This window comes from Notamacropus eugenii, chromosome 3, assembly GCF_028372415.1.
Source record: "Notamacropus eugenii isolate mMacEug1 chromosome 3, mMacEug1.pri_v2, whole genome shotgun sequence".
Classification (NCBI taxonomy): domain Eukaryota; kingdom Metazoa; phylum Chordata; class Mammalia; order Diprotodontia; family Macropodidae; genus Notamacropus; species Notamacropus eugenii.
Genome location: NC_092874.1, coordinates 110,400,993 through 110,420,347, shown reverse-complemented (window position 1 = coordinate 110,420,347; position 19,355 = coordinate 110,400,993). Strand labels below are relative to the sequence as shown.

At 41.4% G+C, this 19,355-nt stretch overlaps 1 protein-coding gene across 2 annotated transcripts in view; it reads right to left on the bottom strand.

The window, feature by feature from the left end:
* The window catches only part of ATP6V0A4 (ATPase H+ transporting V0 subunit a4), a 75,463-nt gene that overhangs the window by 54,812 nt on the left and 1,296 nt on the right, over positions 1-19,355 (bottom strand). The window contains exons 1-2 of one of the 2 annotated variants that reach the window (XM_072652601.1): positions 8,958-9,070; positions 536-669 (exon numbers count right to left, since the gene is read on the bottom strand). In XM_072652601.1, the coding sequence (XP_072508702.1) occupies positions 536-652 (117 nt within the window). In that variant the 5' untranslated portion in view covers positions 653-669; positions 8,958-9,070. Of the gene's footprint in view, positions 1-535; positions 670-8,957; positions 9,071-19,355 lie in introns of those variants that run through there. The other variant, XM_072652602.1, reaches the window with a different exon arrangement.

The window sequence follows — 19,355 nt, the reverse complement described above, 5'->3', positions numbered from 1 at the left end:
ATAGTCTTAGTATAGAAGAAAAAGAAAGAAACCATTTCAGATTTATAACAGTCAGAAAGAGAGGAATTTATAACTGCTAGAAGGAGAAGAAAAGTAAAGATTTACTTTTCATAGATAACTTGTAAAATTTGCAGTAGACTGAGAGGAAGGAGGTTTAGATTTCAAAAGATAACTGAAGAAAAATTACATCAGATCAAATTGTAAAATAAATATAGATGGGGTAGTCTGGGATTTACAACCACCAGGTGTGTCTTGTAAAAATTCTCTGGTCCCTGACCAGTTTCTTATCTCAGTAGAATAGTTTAGCACACCATAAAAAAAAACCTCTGACAATTGTAAATAAAAATGTCTACGCTTAAAGAACCCAAATTAAAAAAGCAAACAAACAAACACCTTTTACAACATAATTCACAGGGATGGCAGGAGGAAACTACTTTGTAAACCTTATGATACTACATAGAAACCAAAATGATTAAGAGAGTAACTAATTCTCTGGTTCCCACCCCACCATGACTCCAAATGATATTGTACCTACATCTTTAAATTGAACCAATCCCAGTTCGCCAAGTTCTGCTACACAACAGTATGCAGCTTCCGCCTGTAGGAACAGCTGGGACAAGCACATCTCCTCGCTCCGAAATATAGATGCCATGCTGACTCAGTCTTGGTCTGAAAGAGGAGGGGGGAAAGGCATTGTTAAAGTGGTGGATGTGTTACCATAAAAACTTTGAAGAGGGCAGTGGAATTTCAGATAAATTCAAGTGATAGAAAAAATTTACATGAGGTGTACAATCAGAGGCATATAACTGTCGAATTTTAAAGCTCGAAAGGACCCTACAATCTCAGCTTTATGGATGAGAAAAGTGAGGCTCCATAGAGATTGGCATGGGATGAGAACCAAGTCCAGCGCTTTCTGCCTTGACTTCTGCTACCTCTTAAAAGGACTTTCTGACTTAGCTTCTATCTACTCCATATGTATCTTGTACGTACCTATGTTGTATCCCCAATTAGAATATAAGCTCCTTGAGGGTAAACTGTTTTTGGTCTTCTTTATGTCCTCAGCCCTTAGCCCAGTGCCCAGCACATCTGAAATGCTTAAGAAATGCTCTTTGCTTATTTGCTTGAGGGCTGGCGCTGAACAGCAACAGTCACCACCCAGTATGTGACAAGATTAACAAAGTTAACACTTCACTACCAACTGTGCTCAGTCTCCACAAAAATGCTGCATGAAAGCCATTTGGGGAGAGTACGTATCTTTTCTGCTCTTAAAAGAACTCCAGAAAATGAAATTTCACAAACCTCCTTTGGGTATCTAATAACACAATCTCTAATAACACAATATCTAATAGCACAATCTGTCAACAAGCATTTATTAGATACTTAAAAGAGATACTTTCAAGAGCTATATAGAGTAAATGGAATATAACATTAGAGAAGAAGGTTATTGGTAAACCCTCTAAACTAAAGATGATCTTTGAGTGGAGTCTGGAAGGCAGTCAAGGAAACAGAGGTGGAGGAGGGAAAACACAAAACAAAACAAACAGAGGTGTTTTTGCCTCTTGGGTAGATAGGGCAAGGAGCTCACCTGGGGAGGAAGAGCAGGTTATGGTGGGAGGGTGCAGGGATGGCATGCCTCCTAAATTTTTTCACTTTGAAGCAAAGCCCTTCCTGTAGCTCTGCCCTTGTAGTTACTCTAAGTGAAAGATTTCTAGCAGACAATTCCTCATTCCTCATTCTTAGAACAGAAAACTTTTGGGACCTCTTGACTCCCCACCCCTAGTCTTTGGCTACTCCCACACCCAGCTGTCCCTAAGTTCCAACATCCAAGTCAAGTCAATAAGCGTTGATGAGTCATTTACTATTTCCCAGGCACTGTGCTGTGCTCTGGGGGTATAATAATAATGAATGAATGAATGACATTTATATAGAGCTTACTAGGTGCCAAGCACTGTACTAAGAGCTCTACAATCATTATCTCATTTGATCTTCACAAGAACCCTGGCAGGTAGCTGCTATTATTATCCCTATTTTACAAATAAGAAGACTGAAGCAAACAGAGGTGAAGTGCGCCATCCAGGATTGCACAGCTAGGAAGTGTCTAAGGCCAGATCTGAACTCAGGTCTTTCTATGCCACTATGCCACCAGCTCTAAAAGCAGTTTCTACCCTCAAGGAGTTCGCAATCTAATGAGGGAAGCAAGATGCAGTTTATTATACACAGGATACATTGGAGGTAATCTCAGAGGAAAGGTAGCAGCACTAGTGAAAGGCGTCTTGCGGAAGGCGCAATTCTAGATCACACTTGAAGGAAGCCAGGGAATCCAGAAGGCTGAGATGAGGGAGAGCATGGTAGGCATGGAGAACAGCCAGAGATGGAGTAACTCAAGTGAGGGACAGCAAGGAGATAATGTCGCTGGAAAGCAGACTAGGTGAGGAAGGATCAAGTGTGATAAGTGTAGAATATGGAGGAGAATAAAAGGTAAGGAAGGGGCCAAGTGAGGAAAGCCTTTAAAAGTCAAACGTCATGTTTTCTTTTTATTTATTTATTTTATTTTTATATTTTATTTTATTTATTTTTATTTCGTTCTGGAGTGAGCCATTGCAGTTTATTGAATGAGGTGTGGGGGTCATGTCAGACCTGAGCTTTAGAAAAAACACATTAATAGCAGAGTAGAGGATGGGACTGGAATGGGCAAAGAGCTGAAGCAGGAAGACCAACCAGCATGCTATGAAAATAGTGAAGGCTAGAGGTGGGGATGGCAGGGTGCAGTTTCTAAATAGCAAGAAGGTTAAGTTAAAGTTCAGGCTTTCAGCACATCCCACTATCCCCACCCTCTTCTGTACTAGATGCAGATTTATAGGCTTTCGTTTTCTTGGTCAAATTCATCATCCCCTGGGCTGCCAATATCCTCTCCCTCACTTTACATTATCTTGTATATCTTCATCTGTGTTAAATTCAGATACTAGCTTCTGAGGAATAGGAAATTTTTTATTTGTTTTCTTATACCATTATGTGGAAGGGACTGTCTTTTATTCTTTTTTGTATCCTCAGAGCTTAGCACAGTGCCTGGGAAATACTTAGTGCTTAATAAATGCATATTGGGGCAGAACCATGATGGCAGAGTAGAAGGACTGACCTACTGTAGCTCTCCTCCCAAAGCCCATAAAATACCTGTAAAAATGACTTTAAACAAATTCTAGAGCAGCATAAGCCACAAAACAACAGAGTGAAAGAGGTTTCCAACCCAAGGCAGCCTGGAAGGCCAACAGGAATGGTCTATTGCACCAGGCTCAGAGTGGAACGCAGCACACGGAGTGCAGCCCAGCCTTGGGCACACAGTACAGCAGAGACAAGCAGGTTTCAGGGCCGGAATCCCAGATAGCAGCTGTGGTTCCCAGATTCCTCAACCACAAACACCAGAGATAGTTTCAAAGGTCAGTGAGAAAACTCTTTCACCTGGGTGAGAAGGGAGTCCTAACCCCATGTCCCATGAGACTGCAGGGGCCATTTTTGGAGCCCTCAGCCTAAAGATCCTGGGGGAATCAAGCAACTGATCTGAATCTCAGCCCTGAGTAGTGGCCATGGGGTGAGGAAGAGAACTGGCTGGTGGAGCTGGAGGCAGGCAGTTGTAGAGAGAGAACCCTACTCACAGATCCTGGGCAGAAAAGCTTGTGGTTGCTCCCAGACCAGAGCATAGGCCAGGGGAGGAGAAAACTCCTCTCCCTTGATTGTGCCACCTTGGAGGAACTGAGAACTTACGTGTCCCCAAAGTATATCCTCCACTTGACAAAGGACTCAAAAGTCAAGTAACTGGCTGGGAAAATGTCCAAAAAAGGGAGGAAAAAATAAGACTATGGAAGGTTACCTTCTTGGTGAACAGGTATTTTCCTCCATCCTTTCGGATGAGGAAGAACAAAGCATATCATTAGAGGAAGACATCAAAGTCAAAGTTTCTTCATACAAAACCTCCAAAATAAATTTGCAGTGGTCTCAGACCATGGAAGAGCTCAAAAGGGATTTTGAAAATCAAGTAAGAGAGGTGGAGGAAAAATTGGAAAGAGAAGTGAGAGCAATGCAAGAAAATCATGAAAGGCGAGTTAATGCATATTGACTTAGATGTTGGAACTTAGGGACAGAGGATGTGGGAGTGGCTAAAGGCACTTAATAAATGTTTATTGATTCATTGATTATTCCTAGCACATAGTACACAATGCCTTATAGGTAGTGGACATGAATTCAAATTTTTATCAGAAAAAACTTCCTTATGCATAGGTCTAATTGTTCTGCTAAAACTTGACCACCTCACATCCTTATTGCTTACCATATAAAGTACAAGCCATTTTGCCTGACCTTCAAAGTCCTCCACAATCTGACAATGCCAAATTTCATGTTTACTTATCTTACTCACACACACACACACACACACACACACACACACACACACACACACACACACACACACACACACACAAGCTTCAACCAAACTGGACTAACTGGACTGCTCTATCTCCCAAACATAGCTGGTGCTTTTCTCACTTGGTGGCTTTTGGCTCACACTGTTCCCTTGGCAAATGCTCTTGATAAATTCCTACCCCAGAGGAGTGGGCAGGGAGAGTAAGGATATTATATTTAGACAATTTTTGTTATTCAGTCATTTCAATTGTATCCAACTCTTGGGACCCCACTTGGGATTTTCTTGGCAAAGATGCTGGAGCGGTTGGTCATTTTCTTCTCCCGTTAATTTTCAGGTGGGGAAACTAAGGCAAACAGTTAAAGTGACTTGCCCAGAGTCACACAGCTAGATGGCTGAGGCCAGATTCCAGGTCCTATCCACTGCGAACCACTCCAGTATGTTTGCCAAGAAAACCTGAAATAGGATCAGGAAGAATCAGACATGCCTGAAACGACTGAACAGCAGCAAAGAATTTAGCAGCTATGTCTATATCCCAACTCTTTCAGAGAAAGTAAAAGCTACCTTCTCTCTTTCCCCAAGATCCTGACTAGGGGCTCTGTCCCTAGTAACCTGCCCCTCGGTCTTTTTCCCTTGACAATATACGAGGCAGAGATAGTCACCCTTCCCTGGAGGTATTTTTGATATTCCAAACCTTGCTAAACCTGTCTTGGAACTAACTGGGGACAGGAACAGGATACCAAACAGCTCTGAAGGAATTAAAATGAGTTCATGAAGAGGTTCTCATGGTGGGCTTTTTAAAAGCTGACTCTGATTGTATGCTTGGGAAAATGTAGTATCACCAGAATTAAACCCAAGGGATACAACTGGGCTGTTTCTATGTCTGAATTCAGATGGGAACACCCCCCACTAGGCACCCTCCACCTACCAGAATGGAACTACCTGGTGGATAGATTGGAAATTCTTTAATGTTGGGACTCTTTTGCCTCCTTTTGTATCCCTGCCATTCAGCACAGTACAAGGCACATAGTAATCAACTAATAAATGTTTATTGATTAATCTGTGATTCCCAATTCTGGTAAAGGAAGTGCTATTAATTATCTCTATTTACAGATGAGGAAATTGAGGCAAATGGAGATTAAGTGACTTGCCTAGGCTGAGGTCAAATTTGAACTTGTCTTTCTTACTCCAGGCCCCCTCTCTCTATCAACTGTATCATCTAGCTGCCCCTAGCAAAATCTGTTAATTTATCAGTAGGCCTTCAGGCAACACGGGGCCTGCTGTCCTGTTGCATTCTGTTCACTTATGGCGTAGTAAGTGTCTAGGCTTACCTATAGGTTTCTGGTGTAAAAAGTATTCCTACACACTGACCATCATGTCCTGCTCAAACAGGATCCCTGCTTTGCCTTCTTAGAAAATGAAAAAAATCACAGGGCAGAAGTCCAAGCTCCATACAGAAATCCCCTAAACCTACAGAGGCCCAGGGACCTTGGCTGTCTGATCAGGTGACAGCTGGGTCTGGAGGAAGGGCTATACTCGGACACACGATATGTTACTGGAGCTGGTCACTTTCCCTATCCACTTGGCAGCAGAGAAAACTGACCCCAGCCTTGAAGCCCTGGAGGTCAGGGAGTCCGTTATACATAGCAGAGCCAGGTTTTTCCAACTTATTTCAGGTACCTTATTTCTACGAGAGGCAAGCCCAGCTCAGCTCAGCAAGTGAGCTTATTGTAATTGCCAAGGCCTTCCTAGAACCTTAGGAAAAGGACAGAGTCCTGGGGGTGGTGACTACCACGAGGTCTTAGAGATTAGGATAACTTGGTAGTCCATCAAGTTTTGAAGTTTTCCTTATCACCCAGACTTAACATCTACTCAGGTCACAGGCTTAGTTCTAAAGAGAAATTTTCTTAGGAAGGGGCAGGAGGCTGAAGATGAAATTTGACTTTAAAAAATAATAATAAGTATTTTATTTATGTCTTTTGGGATGGTTACATCACCATAATTTCCCTCAGTAACTCTTATTAGAATTCCCTCCCCAGTATGTCAGCCTAGATAACACACACACACATACATACGAATACATACATACACCTATATATGCAAATATATATGACAAAAGGGGGGAAATCAGCAAAACTGATTTATAGGCTGAAACGTGCAATGATCCTCCCACTTTTGCAAAGGGATGAGGTAGAGGGGTCTCCTGACAACATATTTTGAGTCAATATTCTTTGTAATTTTATAACATCCCCCTTTTATGATCATTCTTTTCTTTTACATGGTTGCAGTCTGTGCATTGTTTCCTTGGCTCTGCGCACTGTACTTTGTATCAGTTCATGGGAATCTTTCCATGTTTCTCTATATTCGTCCTGCTCAGCATATGACAGCAGTCAGACTCTTCCACTACAATCAATACTACAATTTGTTTAGCATTTTTGTTTTCTTCCCCTCCCCCCACCCCCACTGGGACCCTGCCAAAAGGAGGGAACTAAATGACCTTCCGATAGATCCCAGGGCCTGGAGGAAGAAGACCTGAGTTCAAATACGACACGGACTAGCTGTGACCTGGCAAGTCACTTAATGCCATTTGCCATAATCCACCGGAGAAGGAAATGGCAAACTACTCCAGCATCTTTGCCAAGAAAACCCCATGGACAGTACAGTCCACCAGCTCATGAAGAGTTAGATACAACTGAGTGAGTGAAGGATCCCGGCACTCAGAGTCCTGAGAAGAATGGACAATAGCCTTCTAGTAAGCCCTCCATCTACAAAGGCACATAAGAAGCTGGTTTTTGATTGAATTCTCACCCTTAAGCCCAGCCACCTGACCTCCACTTTCTTCACTCCTTATCTGCTAATTCTCCTCCACCCAAGCAAGGGTTGGGGAGGAGGAATAGGGCAGGGATAAAGCCCCCAGGAGCTTTACACAAAACTGAATAAGATCCTGGAGATTTGATCTGTCCTCATAGCCAGTGCAATGGGCTGGGCTGGGGGACTGGGGAAGAAAGGAGGAGAAGGAGATTTTTTTTAGTTGTTTTACAAAAGCAGTTTCCTCACACTAACACAACTTACCATAAAAAATAACCAAGAGATATGTCATTATTCCATTCGCAGGCACATGCAGTCTTCCAGAAAATTAAGACCGCCCTCTCCCCCCCCCCACCCCCACCCCATTAGTACTATCTCCCCAGATAATAGGGATTTCAGCACAGAGGAAAGGAGTAGAGGATTTTATTCTCCAGGGTAGGTGGGTTCATAGAGATCTGGGGGGGGTCAAGTTTTGTTTAGCATGTGGGGAGAGGCAGCGGAGATTGTAAAGACCCCAGCTGCCTATCCCACCCCCAGGTAAATAAAGGAATACCAAGGAAGCTCAAAAATCTCAGAGAAGGAAACTGAGTTACCTAGTCCAAATAAGAACCACACTACTGCCACAAATCCCCTTTTCCAGGGTTGGGGAGTTTGAAATAAAACTAGACATTCATCCTCAAGGAGCCTTGCCTCCTTTCATAAATATGACCAATCTGCAAATCCAAGATCCTCACTCTTTTCCCATAAAGCCAGATCCCACCAGATTCTTGGAGATACTCAGAGAAGAAGCTTATAAAACAACAACCCACCAGACTTTACTGGTTTGGAAAGAGTCTCATTCTCTACAGGGTTCTAATGTGGACCTGAAATAAAGCAGACTTTACTGTGTTCTTGTGAATTCCTTGTGTCACTGTAAGGAACCCTTGATATTCCAAAACTTCTGAAGTCTATATTAAAACTCAAGGCTGCTGTAAGAATGAAATAATAGCTAGCATTTGCTAATATAATGCTTTAAAAATTTGCAGGGCACTTCACAAGTATTATATTCCACGTTATCCTCACAACACCCCTAAGAGACAGGGTTGCCCTCATTTTTCAAGTGAGCAAACCAAGACATTCAGAAATTCACTGATTTACTCAGGCTAGTGAAGTCCCTGAGGCCAGAAAAAGCTAAGTGATTATGCATCAAATGGACAGCAATAGACTCCTCTTCCATCGGGCATTGGTTAGACTACCAAAGGATTTAGGCACCGTCTTTGTTAAAGACATTGTGCTAGGCTGCCTACTGACATAGCTTAGTTCACTGCCAAGCAATAGTTTCATCTTTTCTCATGTGTATTTTTAGCAATTGGCTCAGAGACAGTAAGGCTTAGCCAAGTTTACTTTTTAATTCCCAGGTCTCCCTAGTTATCCTGAGTGCTCATATTACTATGTCAGGGAAGACTTAGTTCCTCTTCTAAAGAAATGTTTTTCTCTTCATTCTTTCCTCCATTAGACAGGCGGATCCTTGACAGTTAGGGGCTTTTGCTAGGAAACCCAGCTCTTACTACCATGCTGGGCCTCCGAGGCAAAAGGGGGTGAAGAGACAGTCCCTGCCTACAAGGAGCTTATGGGGGAGAAAGTATGCAAATAAATATATACAAAACAGGTTATGTTTCCAGGAAAGTCAATGTGGAGAGAAAGAAAGAAGACATAATCCTGTAGAAAATTTCCAGATATTAGAAGTTTTTTCTCCTACCTTGACTTCATCCAACGCTTTTTCCCCCTTAACTGTGCTTTGGAGCAGGGACTGGGTGCTTGGCTGCCTCTGTAAATTTGTCTTTCAGCTACAAATACAAGCCCCCAGCAGAACGCTTAATGACCTTTCCTCCAGGTGCTCTTTAGCCTATAGCAAAGGGTAGGAGAGTAGAAGGAAGGAATTTTCTTCTCTTTTCCCTGCCCTCCCCCTCCCCACTCTCCACCCAAAGAAGCCGGCCTACCTGGGGTGAGCTGGCCACATCTGGCTCATTCTCATTCTTGCATGTCTAAAGTCTAACTAGAGCCAGCTCTATTGTGTCAACACCCGGGCTGTTGTGAATGGTGACAAAGTGGCCATGCCTGGCCTAGCAGCACTGCTCTGACCGCTCAGACCAGGAGAGCTTTTACCCTTGTCATGCCCTCCACTTTGTCATGGTTTCTCAGGCAGCAGAAATATTTCCCCAGGAATTAGCGTCTTATAGATATGTACGTCATTTACCTCAGGAAAAGAATTGGGGAAATGCTTCTTGAGGGGAAATGGACGGACCGAGACAAGCACAGGCAAGAGTCGATGGAGAATTTGGGAGCGTCTTTATTAGCCGGCGGCTGTCCACAAAGGTGGCAACCCTGAACAAAGGTGTGTGTGCCTTTTAAGCATCTTAGCACCTCCCGGTACAGTCTTGTGGTTCCAGTAGCACACATTTTTCACAGAACAGTTTTCACAGGGGTTCCTAGGTACTGCTAGGCAAAGGGGTACAACAGAAAGGGGGGCCCAGGCAGCTGCTAGGCAAAGGGGTACAACAGAGAGGGGGGCCCAGGCTGCTGCTAGGCAAAGGGGTACAACAGAGATGGGGGCCCAGGCAGCTGCTAGGCAAAAGGGTACAAAAGAAAGTGTAGTCACTAACAGTAAGTGGCTACTAGGCCCAACTCTGCCTAGAAACTCAACAGACATTTCTCAACCCAGGAGCTCTGGGGGGGAGGGGAAATAATGTCCACTTCAGAGGAATTAGAAAGCAGATTTTTTAAGTTAACCACAATGCTGTGGAAGCCATATTCCTAAGACATAGGTTTATCCTTGTCATTCCCCTGCTCCCAAAGCTCAGATGGCTCCTTACTATCTGATGAAATGAAAATTCCTCTGTTTGGCATTTAATGCATTTCATTGTCTAGAGCCAGGATCTCTTACAACTGGAGAGATGAAGAAAGGCCCAGTGTAGGATCTAGCCCTCCTATCTAACATCCCTCCCAAAGACAAGACTTGAGATAGAAGAAAGACATGTACTGAAATGGCTCCCCTCAACAAACATGAACTTTAAGGTAGGATAGCAAGGGAAAATGAGAATTTAGAAATTAAAAATTCACTAAAAAATGATTCACAGACAAGCTAAATCCCATGTGAATTATCCAGTGAAGTTAGACTCTAGTCTCTAAACATTGCTGAGAGCTAGGAAGGAAACAAGCATTTATTAAATACCACTGTGTTCCAGGGACTGTGCTAAGTGCTACACGTGTTATCTCATTTGATCCTCACAACCATCCTGGGACAAAGGGGCTGTGATGATCCTCATTTTACAATTGAAGAAAATGAGACAGATAGGTTTAATGACTCACCCAGGACCACTCAGCTAGAAAGTATATGGGGATGGACTTCGAAGTAGATCTTGGTCTCTTCAGGCACAGCACTCTATCCACTGAGCCACTTAGTTGCTTCACTTTTATTTCCAATTCTAAAATCCAATAATTCCTTTCTTGTGGTTGTTCAATCACTTCAGTCCTGTCTGACTCATTCTGACCCCATTTGGGATTTTCTTGGCAGAGGTACTGGAGTAGTTTGCCATTTCCTAATCCAAATTCTTTTTTTGTTGTTGTTAACAGATGAGGAAATAGGATTAAGTGACTTGCCCAGAATCACATAGCTAGTAAGTGTCTGAGGCCACATTTGAAGTCAGATCTTCCTGACTCCAGCCCCGGGCATGATTCTACTCACCTAAAACTTACACATGGGAGAATTATTGAGTTGAAGTCTCTTCTAACCTGGATCCCTGTCTCCTTTCCAATCTTCTCATACTTTTTATTCTCCCACCCACCTAAGTACTTGGCAATCTAGCGACAATGACCTTTTGGCTTTTGTTTGCAGGACTCTCCATTTGACAGTTCCCTATGCCTGGAATTGTCTCACTCTTTATATGCATCTCCTGGCTTCCTGGCTTCCTTCAAATTCAAACTAAAATCTCACCTTCTCCAAGAAGCCTTTCCCAATCTGCTTTAGTTCTAGTGCCTTTCTTCTAATGATTATTTACAATTTATCCTATATATAACTTTTCTGTACAGCTTTGTCTGCATGCTGTCTTTCCCATTAGTTAGACTGAGCTTCTTGAGAATGAGGGTTGTTTTGTTTTACTTTCTTTGCCTCCCCAATCTCGCCTGGGACTTGGTAGACACTTAAACGGTACTTATCTATTTGAGTTATTTGGGCCATAAATTCTAAATTTACTTAGACACATACTTTTCCACCTCATAACTGTTGTCTCTAAGCATCATCTTTATTGTTTTAATCATTTCCATCACTGGACTATTGCTATAGGCTCCTAATTGGCCTCCCTGTCTCTAGTCTCTCTCCTCTCTATTCACTCATTGGCCAAATGGATGGTCCTGAAATACCCATCAGAGTATTATCGCTATCCTACTCAAAAATCTTCAGTGTCTTCCTCTTAAATATAGAATCCACAGCCTGATATTATTTAAATCTCCACAGGATGGCCCTCATCCACCTTTCTAGTCATTGTTACCTGGCACTCCCCTTCACAGATACCATTCCAAGTCAAACTAGCCTGCCAGCTGTTTCTCATTCAAGACACTCCTTCTGCTGTCTCCATGACCCACAGTTGTACAGGTACTTGGGCTCACTCTCCCTACCTGCACTGGAAGGTCTGGTCCCAAGAAAACAGCTCCCTATTTCTCTCCCTCAGGATTCTAAGGAGTAACTCTAAGCTGCTGGAGGGAGTTTTCTTATACCAGTAATCCCTCATGTCTAGACTGTATTTCTTCCTTACTTCTATTCTCATCATTCAAGTGGCCCCTCCTACATATGACCTTTCCTGATTGGTTGTTAGTACTTTCTCCATCTTGAAACTATGAAGTATATACAAAGTGATTAAAGGATTAATGGATAGTATACCAGTCTAGCAATCAGGAATACCTAGTCTTAAATCCTGCTTCTGTCACATACTAGCTGTGTGATTCTGGAACAATCACTTGAACCTCTTAGTAGCTCCAGGCAAAACTGAGATATGAGATTGCAAAATCAACACTGATCTGCATTTGTGGAGGAAGTTTCCTTGTCTGGAATTCCCTACTCCAATGAAATTGTTTGTGTAATCCAAAAATAATATAAAACACTTGCTTTTCTTTATTCATGTTGTAGGGCAGGAGATAGGGCCCTGGGCCTGGAGTTAGGAAGACTGGAGGTCAAATCTGGTCTCAGACACTTACTAACTGTGTGATCCTGGGCAAGTCACTTTAACCCTGTTTGCCTCAGTTTCTTCATCTGTCAAATGAGCTAGAGAAGTAAATAGCAAACCACTCCAGTATCTCTGCCAAGAAAACCCCAAATGGGATCATAAAGAGACAGACAAGACTGAAATGACTAAACAACAACATATGTTGTATCCCTTCACTTGATCAATAAACATATATTGAGTACCTCTTACGTGCCAGGAAAATAAGAATTCCTTGAGGGCAAAGTCTGCTTCATTTTTGTCTTTGAATTCCCCCTACCCATCACAGTGCCTTTGTTGCACACAGAAGACCTTTAACAAATTCTAGTCAAATAATTTAGAACCACAGAACTAGCTAACTGTCCAGCAGCCACTGTTTTGGAAATTGGCCTTGTTGATTTGATCAGAGGGTTGTAGTGTTTGACTAGTTTCCACAAACATCAAGAGAACTAAGTTAAAACAACCAAAGCAATCTTTTTTTTTTTTTTTTTTTTTTTTTTTTAGCAAAAGGGCACTTTATTTGAAACTGAAGTGAATGTTCACAGCCCTTTCACTTCTCCTAGAGCCAAACTGGACAGCTAGGTGGTGCAGTGGATAGAGCACCAGTGCAGGAGTCAGGAGGACCTGAGTTCAAATCTTATCTCGGACACTAGCTGTTTGACCTTGGGCAAGTCACTTAACCCCAGTTGCCTCATCCTGGGTCATCTCCAGTCATCCTGATGAATATCTATCTGGTCACTGGATTCAGATGGCTCTGGAGGAGAAGTGAGGATGGGGACCTGCACAGCCCTCTCTTACTCAAAACACAGTCAAGTGCAAGTCGTGTCATTATTTCTCTGATGGCATGGTCTTCTTTGGCAACGAAGGATGAACACACACAGAGAGCCAAACAAATATCCATACCAAGGGACCACATAAAGTTTAATACTATATACTGATCCTGATGAAAAAAATAACTTACATGATGTCTCATTGGAGTAGCTCAGGATAATAAATATATTTAAAAGCCACAATTAGGTATGAAATACGGTATTTTGCTGTGGAGGAAGAATATGATGAAGGGGATTAGAAGGTATAATGGAAAGAGGACTGGGTTTGGAGCCTAACTCAGCTGTCTATTACTTGTGTGCTTTGGGGCAAATCATTTAACTTCTCTGGGACTCAGTTTCTTCATCTGTAAAATGGGAGGGTAGAACAAAATGATCTCCAAGTTCTTTTATATGTCTGAAATTCCTGGATTTATCATAATAAATTAACAGTTAACATTTACATAGCCCTTTGAGGTAGGCAGAGTAAGGATAGAATAAGCTATTCATAAGGACACAGCACCTAGCACTTTGTAGGCACTATATAAATGCTTATTCCCAGTAAACAAGATTTTATTAAAGCACCTACTAAGTTCCAAGCACTGGATTTGGCCCTGGGGATACAAAGAAAAACAAAGACCTCTGCTCAAGAAGGTCACAGTCGTTTGGGAGAAACAACATGCCAACAACCATGAACTATAGACAATAACTATATGACCTATATAAAAATAACTATGAAGCTATATACAGGATAAACTGTAGTTTATCAGCAGAGGGAAGGCATTAGCATTGGGAGTGAGGGGGAATAGCGAAGGGCTTCCTGTAGGAATAAAGGTGGGATTTAGTTGGGACCTCAGAGAAATCAGGGAAGTTAAAATGAGGAGGGAAAGAAATTCTTACTACCACGAGTGAATTCCTTACTACCAGACCTCTCTTTCTGAGAGAGAATTGATTTCCAATTCCATGGAGAAATCTAAGGCAAACTGCCAACTGCAGTTGATTAAGCACTTGTCTTTCCATGACTCTTATTAAGAATTTTAGTGTGCCAGGGAATTTCTCCAAACTGGCACTTATGCTCATAGAAGGATGAGAGTTTTAGTTATCTCCTGGCTCTTGGAGAATGGAAATTAGCTAAAAACTGAGAGTTTCCTTTGTACAGTGTCCTCATACCTGGGATTAGGAAGAGATTTTTGAATAAACACATGCCTCAGCTGTGCGGGATCATTTTACAGCATGTCATCAGAAGCACATGCCCCTTCAAAAAATAAAGGTGGTACTGAATAAAATAGAGGCTGTTTCTCCCTGAAAATGCTTGAAAGGAGTTTAGTCAAAAGTAATAGCATAAATGTAATGAAAAATCAAAACTTAACCTTCTTAAACTGAGCTACTGACTTTAGAAATGAAATAGTGAAAGAAAAAGCTGGGATGGAAAGGGGGTTCAGATGTCAAGTGCAGGAGACTAGACTAGAAAGCCCTCAAGCTCTGAATTCAAAGAGTTGGGGGAGAGGGGTTGGAAAAGATAATTTGCACACTCCCACCCTACTCCTTTGCTGAGATGGGAGATTCATGGGTATGGTACATTGCACAGAGTTTAAGACTTTTTCTTATCAATTGTTCAGTTTTGTTGATTTATCTTTTTTTCCTTAAAACACACACACTCATACACACACACACACACACACACTATTATCTGGCATAGACTCTCAGGAAGGGGATGGGATGGAATTCTGGGATAAATTATGGTGATATAAAAATACAAAAGATACAATAAAATTATTCTTTAAAAAAGACAAGACAATTGCTATCATTTGTTGGAATTTTTGCATGGGAATGTAAATTTTAAAAATTTAATAATTTTAAAAATGTATTCATTCAACAAACCCTTACTGAGGAGCAGTGGAGATCAAGAAAGAAAAAGAAGACATGATCCCTTAACCCTGACTTCATAAGCAGTTTGTAATCTAGTTGAAGGATAAAGAATTATAGACAGACTTGAAAAATCAATCTTGAGTCCAATTGGACCAATGCATAGCAGTGTGGGATAAATTCTACACTGAGAAAACATATAACTAGGAAGTGACCAAAGTGGGGTTAATCAGGTAAGGTTTCTTGGAGAAGGTGAATCTTAAGCTGTTTTTAGAAGAAAAATTTCATCTAGAAAAGGGGAAGGACATAAAAGATAAACACGAACAAAAGTACTGAAGGAGAAATGAGCCCAGTACAGATGACTAATGGTAATGTGAAAGGAGAGTTTGTTGGAAGGGACAGTGGCCCTCCATGATATCTACCTCAACAATTCAGGGGTATCTAGGGGATATTCTTAAATATCTTCATTTTCAGGTTTTTAAAAAATATGGCTGATCTTAAGACTAATAGATTATTAGCTAATAATCTATCAGCTAGAAATCTATTATACTCCATTTTGCTTAATGAGTTTTTGGTATTCACTACCTATTATCACAGACTCAAGAGTTTAGAAGGACCTTATAGGTCTCAACCTCTTTATTTCACACACAAGAAAGCAGAGGCTCCATAGTTTGTCAGTCTTCTTAGTATTCAGTCCTATCCAACTCTTCCTGACTCCACTTAGCAAAGACACTGGAGTGGTTTGTTATTTCCTTCTCCAGCTCATTTTACAGATGAGGAAACTGAGGCCAAACAATGACTTGGCCCAAAAAAATTCCTTGACCACACTGACTTTCCTTTCCTAGTATATGGACCAAATTGAAAAACAAAAAATAACTGATTGCTTTTCTAAAGTGTATTGGTTTTTGCCATAATACCTTATCTTAAAATTACTTTCTGGGAACTCAGACTTGTGCTTACTAAACAATAGGCCAATCTGACCACAAACATGACAGTGCCAATAGAAATATCTCCCACAAATGGATAAAGCAGAAATATGTGTAGTTCTGGGAGGTGGGAATTTAATCGCCATAGTCACAGACCGAGAGGGGGCTTCCATTCTCATTGTTTTCTTGTCGCTGAGTCACGACCAACTCCACATAACCCCATTGGGATTTTCTTGGTAAAGATACTGGAGTGCTTTACATTTCCTTCTCCAATGGTTCAAAGCAAACAGATGATAAATGATTTGCCCAGGTAGTAAATGTCTGAGACCAGATTTGAACTCAGGAAGAAGGGACTTTCTGACACCAGGCTTACCCCTTTTTCCATTGAGCCATATAGAGGACATTTAAAGGTCAGAGTAAATAAACAATGTAGGCAGTAAATAGAGCACTGGACCTATGGTTAGGAAGATCTGAGTTCAAATCTAGCCTCAGACACTTATTAGCTGTGTGACCCTGGACAAGTCACTTAGCCCTGTTTGCCTCAGTTTTCTCATCTGACAAATGAGCTGGAGAAGGAAATGGTAAACCACTCCAGTATCTCTGCCAAGAAAACGCCAGATAAGGTCACAAAGAGTTGGACTGGACTGACCAATATTATCAAGTAATAACTCAGGAATACTTACAAGCATAAGAACTAAGAGCAGGAAAGAACCTTCTAGGGCTGCTAATGGAAGCCTTTCATTTCACTGAGGAGGAAACTGAGGCCCATACAGATTAAATGACTTGCAGAAGGTCACACAGGTAGGGCTAGGATTTGAATAACAATCCTCCAAATTCAGTATTTCTGCTTTCAGATGATCAGATTAGCTGAATTCAGAAAGGTTCTGCATCAGGGAGAGCCCAAAACAGCTCCTAAGAACAATCTCTGGAATCTGGAGGCTGGTGATCTTTGTCAGGGGAGGGAGTGCCCACATTGTTGAAATCTCAGCTCACTACAGGGTTCTTATCTTATTCGGTGAGTTACCCCCCTTGGTTCCCTCCTCCCTGCTACCAAGGGCATTTTTTTCCCTTCTTTTACCAGTGTTTAACTTAGTGTCATTTGCTATTTTAGACACTTAATACTTAAAGATGGTGTTGCAGATTACAAAAGACTGTAGCAATCTCTCCAGATCAATCAGACAAGTACCTCAACCAGGGGGATGGTGAGACCAACTCTAAAGTTCCTTATTAAATTTTTAGCATGAGCATTCATACATCTGAAAATGATAAATGCTACAAATCAGGGTCTAATTTACTATCTTATTGATTGTTTAGACCTTAAAAAGTGATTGGGGGGAGGGAGACAACTAGGTAGAGCAGTGGATAGAGCACTGGCCCTGGTATCAGGAGGATCTGAGTTCAAATCCATTCTCAGGCACTCATCAGTCATATGACCCTAGGCAAGTCATTTAACCACATTGTCTAAAAACAAAACAAAAAGTGAGGAAGAAAATGTTAATGACGTAAATTGGATTTAAAAGGCTATCACAACACTACCTTCCCCACCCCAGTCCCTATTGTGTCAGATCTTAACGGCCCTGCCTTGGTCTCTTTGGGTCAAAACTGAGTTACCGGTCAACATTATGATAACAAAATATTATTATATCATGCTTGACAATTACAAAGCACTTTCAGTTATATAGTCTCACTGGACACTTACAGCCACTTTTTGCAGTAGGGAGAGAAAGTGTTATTCTCCTCATTTTCAAGATCCTAGGAAATGAACCTAATGCAACTCACTGATGTACTAGTAGAGGTGCTGAAGGAAAGATGCTTTTTGACATCACAGAATCCAGGTCTTCTTACATCATATCTAGAGCTCTTTTCAGGACACCATGCTGCTTTTTGGGGAAATTTGTTTATGAGAGGAGGAAAGGTAATATGTCAGGGCAGAAAGGTCCTGTATTTCAACCAGAAATTCCAGTTACATCCTGGTTCAGCTATTTACTATCTTTGTGACCTTGGACAAATTATTTCCCCTCTGTAGACTTTGGTTTCCCTATCATTACAATTAGGAGGAGGAAGTAAAGCATATGATCTCTAAGGTCAGGGCCAAGGTCTTAGTTCTGCATGTCTGCTCATTAGAAAGATTATTGCCATAATGTGGATCAGTTGAAAAAAATCAGGACTATTGAACTGAAGAAGAAAGGATTTAAGGGATATGTGATAGCTGCTCAATTAGAGCTGTCCAAGAGTAGAATGAGCTTTCTTAGGACATAGCAAGCTCCCTATGAGAGATCTTCTGTTAGAGGTTGAATGGTCCCTTGTTGAGAATGCTACAGGTTGGGATTTGTCTAAAGATGTGTGTTGGACTAGGTGACCTCTGAGGTCCTGTCCTATTCTAATTATATGAAGTTGATGAGGGCTATGGACTGCTGGGACAAGGAGAGCCTTCCGCACTTCTAACAAAGTGATGTAAACACACAGCTGAAACAAAGTGCTTTAAAGAGGCATAAAACAAAAGATGTTGACATTCAAGTGAGAACGTAAGTTCCTGAGTATGAGGTGAGAGGAGGGTGCCTTGTTATTAGCTTATTCTTTTGTTGTCTTCAGTTCTAACTCCTTCCAGGCTTCACAAAAACAAGGATCATTGTCACAAGAGGACTCAAATGAAAATATGAAGAGATCTCTGCACAGCAGTCCCTTGTCTTAGAAAAAAAAATTCAGTGTACAAGTTCTACTGATGTTATGAGAAGTTAACACCATTTTTATCACCCCAAACTCATATATTGAGGGACAAAGGATCATTATCTCCATTTTAGAACTGTAGAAACCCATCACAGATTTAAGAGCTGAAAAGAACCTTAGAGATCATTAGGTCCAAACTTGTAATTTTTATATTTAAGGAAAATGAGGCTAAAGGGGCTTTAGGGGATATTCCTAAAGCCCTATGGTTTGTAAATAACTTGAATAGAGTTCAAGTCCAGCACTCTTTCCAAGAAAGAATGGAAATTTACCAGTTACCATAATGGCTCACCTTCTGTTTATAATTGGAAACCTGCTGCTGAAAATTTTTGCAGCCTCTTGCATACAGCGCTGAATTTGAAATCAGAGATGTGGGTTCAAAACCTGGCCCTGAAACTGATTATCCATATGACCTTGGAAAAATTATCCAATTTCTTTAGATTTCATCTTCCCTCATCTTATAACTGAAAGGGTTGGGCTACATAATTTCCTAAGTCCCTTTCAGCTCTTAAATTCTATTACTGAATAGAGCAGGTTTGTGGCTGGGCAAACAATGGTTTCTTGGATGGGAGCACTACCA